Source organism: Lolium perenne, chromosome 1 (genome assembly GCF_019359855.2).
Source record: "Lolium perenne isolate Kyuss_39 chromosome 1, Kyuss_2.0, whole genome shotgun sequence".
Lineage (NCBI taxonomy): Eukaryota > Viridiplantae > Streptophyta > Magnoliopsida > Poales > Poaceae > Lolium > Lolium perenne.
Genome location: NC_067244.2, coordinates 214,868,650 through 214,879,591, shown reverse-complemented (window position 1 = coordinate 214,879,591; position 10,942 = coordinate 214,868,650). Strand labels below are relative to the sequence as shown.

The 10,942-nt window shown below is 42.0% G+C and overlaps 1 protein-coding gene across 1 annotated transcript; it reads right to left on the bottom strand.

The window, feature by feature from the left end:
* Positions 1-9,957: 9,957 nt before the first annotated feature.
* LOC139834121 (protein FAR1-RELATED SEQUENCE 1-like) lies at positions 9,958-10,741 on the bottom strand. The gene is made up of 2 exons (XM_071824527.1): positions 10,556-10,741; positions 9,958-10,437 (listed from the first exon to the last, which is right to left on the bottom strand). The coding sequence occupies exons 1-2, from the start codon at positions 10,739-10,741 to the stop codon at positions 9,958-9,960; spliced, it is 666 nt and encodes a 221-aa protein (XP_071680628.1).
* Positions 10,742-10,942: the final 201 nt, after the last annotated feature.

Below are 10,942 nucleotides of genomic sequence, written 5' to 3'. Positions count from 1 at the left end.
GCAGAAAACAACAAACAAGACCAGAAAAGAGAATTGAACGTGGGGGAGGGTTTCGCCTTCAAAGAACAAGGTGCTTCTTTGACGCGGAGCCGGCTCCTCTAACGTTACGGAGGCATGTCAGGCTTTTACTTTGCTTCATGCAATCGGACTCCACCTCTCCAAAAAAAAGGAAAAGAAAAGAAATTACATATAGCAACTTTTTGGAGGAAAAAATAACCTGCATGTGCACAACTACATGCCAAAATAGACTCAGCTACGCGCCAAAACAATAAGGCCAGCGATTCTTCCCTCCATATCTCTTTTCTTCTCTTCACAATGTTATTCGCTCTAGTTATTCCGTCCTCTCCATTCTCTTGATGCATCGAGACAAAAATGTTTCCTGACAACACACAATTCGGATTAGTTTTGGTGATCGATGGAGAATGATGATCCAAACAAGTAATTTAATTTTGAATCAGAACATATTGTTGAGAACCAAAATCTACACAACAATTATTTTAAATTTCTTCCATGTTTATTTGATAGGAGGGAGGGAATACCTAGCTGGAAACCTCATCTTTGGATGACACTGTGGCTGAGCCATGGGATTTTTGGGAGTACGATGGAGGAAGAATGGGTTTCAGTGTTAGAAAGAGATATTCTAATAGAAACAAAATTGATGGTGTAGTGACTTCATGCAAATTCGTTTGTTGCAATGAGGTTAAAATGGTGGTCGATAAAAGGGATAGCCTAACTAAGAAAAGGCGGCCCGAAATTAGAACTGACTGTGAGGTTCATGTGTCAATTACAATTGACCGTGAAGATGGAAGGTATGAACTGTTTGATGTGGATCTTGAACACAATCTGTTGAACAGTTATTGGGTTTTATGTTGCTGGCCCATGTGGCCCATCTATTCACCCATGAGCTGATGTATATATATGTGCCCCCTCACCCCAGAAAACCTTAAGAGAGAGACAGAAGTTGTGCACCCACCTCCAAGGTCAGCCACCACCTTTCTTATCAACATGGTATCAGAGCTCTTGATGGCAGAGATGGTGGGACTGCCAATGATGAAGATGGAGTGACTTGATCTGTTGCAGGTTCCAGTAGATCTGGTGGTTCTGCATCAAGAGAGCACAAGGGGATTTCTGTGGCAAGACTGAGCCATGTGAGAGGACTTGGCCAAGGCTCTGGACAGGCTGGCGGAGCTTCTCACTGCCAAAACTACGGAAGCTATGGTTGTGCCCAAGGCAGTAGATGGAGCTTCACAGACTGAGGGAGTGGAGAGGCTGGAATTGACCCCAAATGAGGTCAAACTGGAGGGGTGCTGGCGTGAAGTTGACGTGGGAGTTAGAAATCTTTGTGGTGTAATTTTCCTTCACGTCCCCAGCAACGGCGCCAGAAAAAGAGCTTGATACGCGTACAGCACGCGTCCGTTGGGAACCCCAAGAGGAAGGTGTGATGCGTACAGCAGCAAGTTTTCCCTCGGTAAGAAACCAAGGTTTATCGAACCAGTAGGAGCCAAGAAGCACGTTGAAGGTTGATGGCGACAAGATGTAGTGCGGCGCAACACCAGGGATTCCGGCGCCAACGTGGAACCAGCACAACACAACCAAAGTACTTTGCCCCAACGAAATAGTGAGGTTGTCAATCTCACCGGCTTGCTGTAACAAAGGATTAGATGTATAGTGTGGATGATGATTGTTTGCAGAAAACAGTAGAACAAGTATTGCAGTAGATTGTATTCGATTAAAAGAATAGACCGGGGTCCACAGTTCACTAGAGGTGTCTCTCCCATAAGATAAATAGCATGTTGGGTGAACAAATTACAGTTGGGCAATTGACAAATAGAGAGGGCATGATAATGCACATACATGATATAATGAGTATTGTGAGATTTAATTGGGCATTACGACAAAGTACATAGACCGCTATCCAGCATGCATCTATGCCTAAAAAGTCCACCTTCAGGTTATCATCCGAACCCCTTCCAGTATTAAGTTGCAAACAACAGACAATTGCATTAAGTATGGTGCGTAATGCAATCAATAACTACATCCTCGGACATAGCATCAATGTTTTATCCCTAGTGACAACAGCACATCCACAACCTTAGAACTTTCTCACATCGTCCTGCATTTAATGGAGGCATGAACCCACTATCGAGCATAAATACTCCCTCTTGGAGTTAAGAGTAAAAACTTGGCCAGAGCCTCTACTAATAACGGAGAGCATGCAAGATCATAAACAACACATAGATAGATTGATAATCAACATAACATAGTATTCTCTATCCATCGGATCCCAACAAACACAACATATAGCATTACAGATAGATGATCTTGATCATGTTAGGCAGCTCACAAGACCCGACAATGAAGCACATAAGGAGAAGACGACCATCTAGCTACTGCTATGGACCCATAGTCCAGGGGTGAACTACTCACTCATCACTCCGGAGGCGACCATGGCGGTGAAGAGTCCTCCGGGAGATGATTCCCCTCTCCGGCAGGGTGCCGGAGGCGATCTCCTGAATCCCCCGAGATGGGATTGGCGGCGGCGGCATCTCTGGAAGGTTTTCCGTATCGTGGCTCTCGATACTGGGGGTTTCGCGACGAAGACTATATGTAGGCGGAAGGGCAGGGCAGGGGGCCACACGGGGCCCACACACTAGGCCGGCGCGGCCAGGGCTTGGGCCGCGCCACCCTAGCGTCTGGCCACCTCGTGGCCCCACTTCGTATCATCTTCGGTCTTCTGGAAGCTTCGTGGCAAAATAGGCCCCTGGGCGTTGATTTTGTCCAATTCCGAGAATATTTCCTTACTAGGATTTCTGAAACCAAAAACAGCAGAAACAAAGAATCGGCTCTTTGGCATCTCGTTAATAGGTTAGTGCCGGAAAATGCATAAATATGACATAAAGTATGCATAAAACATGTAGATATCATCAATAATGTGGCATGGAACATAAGAAATTATCGATACGTCGGAGACGTATCAAGGGGGTCAGCAATTACTTGAGCTGGTCAAGGAGAGGATTGTTACAGTTGAAGATGAAAGCTTTGGAGGGATATGTTATGGGGGAAGTTGATGAACCTGTAGAAAAGAAGAATGTTGAGTGGAAGAAATGGAGCACTGCTGATTCAGGTATACTTGCATGGTTGCTCAACTCTTTATCTCCATCAGTTGCTGCATCAGTTGAGGCACTCCCTACTGCAAAGAAGGTATGGAAAGTTTTGTCTCAGATGTATTCTGGTAAGGGAAATGTGATGTTGGTTTCTCAACTTGAGGACAGAGTGCATGATTTGACTCAAGGTGAAAAACCAGTGGTAACCTATGTAGCGGAGCTGAAAAAGTTGTGGGTTGACTTGGACCATCTTGATCCTTTGGTGCTTGCTCATCCTCAGTGTGTTGTGGCAGCGAAGAAATGGGTTGAAGGTAGGCGCGTACTGAAGTTTTTGAAGGGATTGAACCCAAAGTTTGAGAATAGAAGGCAAAACCTGATGCACGAAACTTAGTTGCCCTCACTTGAAGCTGCTATAGCTTCTATTGGGCAAGAGGAGATAAGACTGAAGTCCAATGAAAAGGAAGAAATTACACGAAGGTCAGCCTACCTTGTGTATGAGAGGCAAGAGACTAGGGACTGCTACAGTTGTGGAGTAAATGGTCACCTAAGCCATCAATGTCCAGCTCCACCTCATCATGGCAGAGGAGGTTTCAAAGGTGGTGGCAGGTACAACAGGGGATACTACAGAGGTGGTATAGGCAGAAATGGAGGAAGTTACTATCACAACTCGAGTGGTTCACAAGGAGGGGCAAGAGCCATCATGACAGTTATGGAGGGAGGTCAGTCTACAGGAACTATAATTGAAGCAGAAGGGAAGAAAGGTGAACAACAAGGAGAAACAAGCTTTCGGAAGTTTGCCCACTTTGTCTACACCAAAGGTAACATTGACAATGTCTCTCTAGCTGGACATAAGCTAGATTCTGATTGGGTATTGGATTCTGGAGCCTCCAAACATGTTACTGGTAATATTAGAGAGTTTGAGCTGTACAACCAGTATCTATCTACATATCATGAAACCATTCAAACTGCAGATGGTACCACCCAACCTATAAAAGGTGTTGGAGTTGTCCAATGTTCATCTAGCATAAAGTTATCATCTGTCCTACATGTGCCTGCATTTCCAGTGAACTTAATTTCACTGAGTAATTTGGTTGATCAGCTTGATTGCCGCATTATACTTGATAAGTATATGTGTCGGATTCAGGAGAGGAGGACTGAAAGGAAGCTTGGGGACGGAATCAGGCATAGAGGATTGTGGTACCTGGACCGAGAGCAGTCTGAGATGTTGGGTTACTCAGTGGTGCTCGCAGCGGTCCAAGGTGACAAGGAGTGCAAGGCCATGAATCATCATTGTCGAATGGGGCACATTTCTTTTGATAAAATGAACAAAGTATTTCCTGATGTAAAAAGTGGAGTAGACATGAGTAAACTGAAATGTGATGCATGTGAGTATGCTAAACATACTAGAACATCTTATGTGAGTAAGGGGCTAAGAAGTATAGCTCCTTTCACTCTTAAGCACTCTGATGTATGGACATGCCCCATTATGTCCGGAATGGAATATTTTGTAACCTTCATTGACTGCTATACACGCATGACTTGGGTGTATCTTTTACGCCACAATGATGATGTGTTTTAGTGCTTTCAGGATTTTTGTGCATATGTGAACACTCAGTTTAAGGTGCAGGTGAAAGTGCTTAGAACTGATAATGGGACAGAATATGTTAACAAGAGATTTGGAGGATTCTTATCAGAGAAAGGCATCATGCATAAGATTTCCTGTCCAGATAATCCGCCGCAAAATGGAGTAGCTGAAAGAAAGAATCGCCACATATTAGAGGTAACTCGCTCCCTCGTGTACACTATGAATGTACCTAATTTTTTGTGGAGTGAGGTTTTTCTAACTGCTATCTTTCTGATTAATCGCATGCCTTCGCGGATTATCACTGCAAGAAATGTGTTGACTTGCGACCCTCCGTATTGGTCATTGGAAGGTCATTGCGTGTCATGTATGACCACGGTGTGACCAAAATCTATTGGTCGCCAGTTGAGCGTCACCGATGGCCCACAATAACCTTTTTTTGAATGGTCATGGAGGGTTATGACCAAAATAGATGGTGGTAGATTCTATGACAATTTTTTTTGTCACCGGCAATCTGGCCCGTCCGTCAGATCCAACGTGGTGAATCCTACGTGGCAAATCTAGGACCAAAGCAAATGGTCATGGGTCAAAATTAGCCCGATCAAATTTGCTTCTTTACATGGGCCAAGCCCAAAACTCCAGCCCAATTATTTATTTTTCCATATCAAATTTAGCGAAAACTCTAGAAAAAGGCCGACCTCTGGGAAGGGAAGGGACTTTCTCCGCACGCGACACGTGGGTGAACGTGGGGCGCGGAATCTGCCGGTAGACTGCCTCCGCGCTCGACACATGTTGCTTTCTGGTGAGTTTGCGAACCGTCCACTTCTCGTAATGGGCCCGCTTCGCACTTAACGGGTTTACGGGGACCCGATTCGCTTGTGCCTTTATCTCTTTTTTTTCCCTTATTCTTCTTCTGCCGTCTGGGAAGTTCGTGGGTTCTGGTTCTTTCGGCTGGTCGTCTCGTCGGCGGCGCTGCTATTTTCCCTTCTCCTCCGTTGCTGTCGAGAATCTCTCGTAACTCATCGTCGACGGACGTTTTTCCTGTTCCAGTGGTAAGCGCCGTCGCGTTTTTCTGCCTGCTTAGGGTTTCTAAGATCTTGGTTTTTCCCTTTGATTCGATTAGATCGAATCAGTTTTTTCCCTTTGTATTTCCGGGGTGTGAGTTTTCTGGGGAATTAATGGGAGGGAGGTAGCACTTTCAATTGGAAATATGCGGAAGTCGGATGCAGATGCGTTTTCTCTCAGTAAAGTCGTGCTTTTTTCATTGATTTCTTCTGCCGCCTCATGGTTACACACCTTCTGAGGAACATTGTCGTTGATTATGCGGCGCCGGAGTAGCCGCTCAGTTACAAATCTCGTGATGACATGCATCTTATTATTTAGGGTTTCTTGGTCTTTTTTCTTGTCGATTTACCCGCCCTGGAGGAGCCGCTGAGTTTCCCGTCTCATGTTGACATGCAAATGCGACGATGCTGGTGGTTCTTGTGGTTTCTATCTGTGTATTTTATTGTATTGTTTGGTCTAGTTGTATCACACATCGTACCTGAACTAGTTTTAGGGTTGTCCAGTGCTTGTTCATAAGATGGTTTTGTACTTATGTGTGTTATTATTTAGTACTTGTGTGTCCAGCCGTTTCTGCCGGGTACTTGCCTTCCTTTGTGTCTGGTACTTGTTCATGTTTGTCCTTGGTACTCGTGTGACAATTTGTTTTGTACTTGCGTAGCTTAGTCTATCGTACTTGTGCACCTATATCTCTTGTGCACCTATATCTCTTGTACTTGTGCTCCTATATCTCTTGTACTTGTGCACCTATATCTCTTGTACTTGTACTTGTGCACCGACTTGTATTGTAATTGTGCACCGGTAAATTCATATTGGTCTATTTTGGAAGGTATATGGTTGACGTCGTGCAGTCTAGACTTGTATAATTTGTTTCTTTTCTAGAGTTTTCAGTTGTGCTAGTGTTTATCTGGTTGTTTTTTCATCTAGTTTCCCTTGGTCTATTTGTTGTAGAGTTAGCGGCACCAAAGGTGCTGCTCGGTTACACGTCTTCGCCAGTGCATGCGTGTAAATTATGTTGGTTTCTCTTGGTTTGTTTGGTTGTCGATGTATCTGCGCTAGAGGCGCGTATCGTTTTAGATGTGTAGTGAAGATATGCAATTGCGACGACTTAGGTGGTTTGTGTGGTTTCTCTTGGACTCTTTTTTTGTCGTCCTATTTTTTCTAGTTTCGAAAGGGAGAAGCTGCACACATCGTACCTGAACTAATTTTAGTGTTTTCCAGTGCTTGTTCAGAAGGTGGTTTGGTACTTCTTCGTGCTATAGTTTAGTACTTGTGTGTGTGTCCAGCCGTTTCTGGCGGGTACTTGTTCCATTTTGTCTTTGGTACTCGCGTGGCAATTTGTTCTGTAGTTGTTCTCCTATTTCTCTGGTACTTGTGCACCTACTGGTCTTTTAATTGCGTGCCAATATAATTGTGTAATTTGTGTTAACAGGTGTGAAAAGATGTCAGAACCAGGTTTTCAGTCTCTTGCGGATATTCCCGACCATCTTCGTGAAGCAGTTGATCGTCACATTTCAGATATGTTTCCTGCTGAAATGCATAATGATGTAAGCTTTTTGTTATTTTTTTTGATTTCTAATTATTGTGTTATTGTAAATTGCATTCTTAATTGTGTTTTTCTTGTTTACAGTTACGTTCTAAGCTTAAAGAAATGTGGAAGACTTTCTTCACTTCCTCAATGATAAGAATGGGACATGGTCTTGTTGACCAGATGCGTGATATGGTTTCTCTTTTGTCAATTGAGTTGAAAAAGCATCCATGTACTTGCAAGGGAAAGGAGCCTGAAAATGTTGTTGGAGGTAGTTCTATGGCCCAGAAGTATGATGCCTATGCAGACACCAATTCTGATGATTGTCTTGAGCGTTCGGAGCTAACTGAGGAAGAGGATGTCCCTGTAACTGCTTTGCATAGATTGTTGTTTGCTGGTGTACTTCAGGATCCTAGGAATTACATTGAAAGGTAACCGTTGGAATTCAATTTTCCATTTATTTTTCAACTATTTTTTTATAGACGGATGGTTATTCTTGTTGTTTTTAACAATTGCAGTAGCGAGAAAATACTTGAAGTTGGTGGAAAGTCTGTCAGCTGGCATAGTTTCTACCTTGCTATGAAGGGTGGTGGGTTTATGGATCCTTCTGTTATGGATGTTTTTCTTAAGTGCGTTGATGATGGTCTTGATTTCTTATTTATTCCAAGCTCTTTGGCGGTACGTCATGTCTATATGTTTTAGATTTATTTTTTTAACTAAATTTTTTTAGCATTTAGTTTTTTAAACATTTTGTTGTTGTTTTTTTCAGCATATTCTTGATGTGGATGAGGCGGACTCTATTCATCTTGCTACAAGTTTTGTTGAACATGATCTGAAGTACTATAATTTGAATAGGGAAGAGTTATGTTTGTCATATTTTGTTTGACGCTTATATTTTTCTATTACAAGTATCGTGGATGCTTTCTTATTTCTCGTGGGATTGTTTATTTTCAAACAGGTCTACACTACTTGTTGCGATTACAGCCATTGGTGGATTATCTTTGTCGACTTCCATTTCAGGAAATTTAGAGTGTCTAGCTCACTGGAGTTGACTGAAGCTCAGATGGCTTCTACTGAAAGAATTGTATGGTTTTCGTTGTAATCAAGATAATTAAATAATTATTTACACATGACAACGATAACTTCTATTTTTTATTCTTTTCAGTGCAAATCATTCAAGAAATTTTACAGTCATCTTCATGGTGTCGAGGGATTAAATATCTCATCGTACAAGATAAAAGTTTGCGGCACCCCTTCTTGTTCAGAGTAATCATCTTTTCTTAATGTGAATTATGATTTTATTTTATTTACTGTGTTTGGATTTAGTTGTTTCTTTCTTTTTGACCATTAGGACAAGCGCGAGGCGTGACTGTGGTATCTATGCAATGAGGTTTATTTGGGTATTCAAGGCTAATTTTACCCAAATGTATTCAAGGTAGGTAATATGTTGTGTACATAGTTTTATTAAATAGTATTTAAGGCGGGTTTTTAGTACTTGTTCACTGTATAATAGTACATGTCAATGGTTCTGTTTAGTAACGTGTACATCTTTTTGTTTAATCGTTGTGTACTTTTTCGTTCGGAGCTTGTGCATTCTGAATTTTTGTGCATTCTTGTTGAATATAATTCGTGTTTTTCAGGTTGGCATCGAAAGTTTTCGACGGTTCTTCGCCGGAGTGATGCTCACTTATGATTCTCCTGATTATTTGGCAAGTTTCGTACGCGAACAGATTGAAGAATTCAAAAGTAAGAACTGTTTTACAATGGTTATCATTTTTTCTCCAGTGAAGTCAATGAAGTGAACTTGATTGCACAAAATAAGGAAATGAAGTACATAAGAACATTACATATTCATTCCATTGTCTGTATCATATATTCTAAATATTCCTGTGGCCTCCTCCTTGTGTGATTCCTACTTTTATTGTTCTCCTTTGATATCCTTTGTTCATCTTCGACCTCTGCAAAATAAATAGATTTCAAATTTATGTTTAGCTTGTCGAAAAAAGCAGATTATTTGCATTAGTAGGTTTTCATCACTGACAAAAGTAATTTCATGGGCTCACTTACCGTGTTAATATGTCTTGTGTTCCAAATACTAGATATTCCATGTTACACCTTATTCTTCCGTTGTGGTAGTACATACCATACGTGTTTCCTGGATGTCTTGTTCTTTCCGTTGTGTTACTATCATCATTTGTGTGTCTGTATCTTGATTGATCATGTGCCGTATTAGTTGTATACCTTTGTTGTGATGCTGCTGCATGTGCTGCCGCTGCTGCCTTTGCTGCTAGTGCTGCTAGTTCTGCTTTCAGTGTTTCACATCCTGTTTTTTTGTGTCCTGATACTTTGCAGCGGCCGCATTTTATTTGTCTAGTTTTCTATCTTTTTGTTCCTTTTCTGTCGGACATTGGTGGGTCACGTAATGTTTCGTTGCTAGCTGTTTCTTCATCGTGTAGTTTTTTGGCTCCTTCATCTTCTCTGATTGCTGCCAGCACTTTTGTTTCCATATCACGCATGCACTGAATCATGACATTATATGCTTTTTCATTTGGGCACGCTTTGTTGCAAAGTTCTGCCATATGGCTCATCACACCGGCAAACTTTAGTGTTTCGTCCCTGCAAGAAGCATCTGCGACATTTCCTAATGTTGCGAGTTCCATGTCTATGTCTTTTCTCCATCTTTAAATCACAAAACTCTCTGGCAAATCATTGATCTCCATGTGAACCATTGCTTTTATTACATGGCAGCAATGTATACCATCCCTCTGCATCTTCTTGCAGGAACACATGAAGTTCTTTTTTTCATCGTCAAATGTGACGTCAAAACACTCCCTTTTGAATTCCATGTGGTCGTAGAATTTCACTATTCTTTTCAGCCGCAGGTGGCGACCAGGTTCAAGTGATCCATCTACCTTGAATGTCGTGTTGTTTGTGATCTTGATCTGGAACTTCTCGAATATGTCATGTGTGAATTGTTCAAGAGCTTGCTTTTCAAACGGGTGTCTTGTTACTGTTTTTGCTATTTTCAGTGATGATATGAGCTTCTTCTTGTCCAGGGCAGATAAGCACTTGTCTTGTATAACCTCGTATTGTTCAAGGAACATTTGTGTCTGTGTGCTGGCTATAGCATTTCCACATGTTATTTGTGCTCTCGCTCCTTCCTGTGCTTGATGAGAATGGGTAAAATTTATCCATGAAGTACGCTGGTACCCACCTGCGTCTTATCCTGTATAACTTGCATAGGTGTTTTTCTCTGCCAGCATTGAAATCCTTTATCACTTTATTCCATCCCATTTCAAACTCAGCTGGTGTGAATGCGTTCTTTGCAATGTACATTAGCAGTTCCGACATTCCTGTATTTTTTGCAAAGAAGGTGCTCTCTTTCTGACTCATCATGGTCACGATGTGGAAGTAGCAGTTCCTGTGGGTTGTAGACTTTAGAACTGTTTGTATTGTTTTCTTCATTGCTTAGTCCTGGTCTGTTATTATTGTCTTTGGTTCTTTTCCACTCATGTCCTGTACAAATGTTTCCAGCACCCATATGAATGTATCTGTTTTTTGATCCTTGAGCAGAGCAACGGCAAACAGTAGTGTGGAGCCGTGATTGTTCACCCCAACTATAGGAACAAATGGTAAGCCATACTTATTTATGCTGAAAGTTGTGTC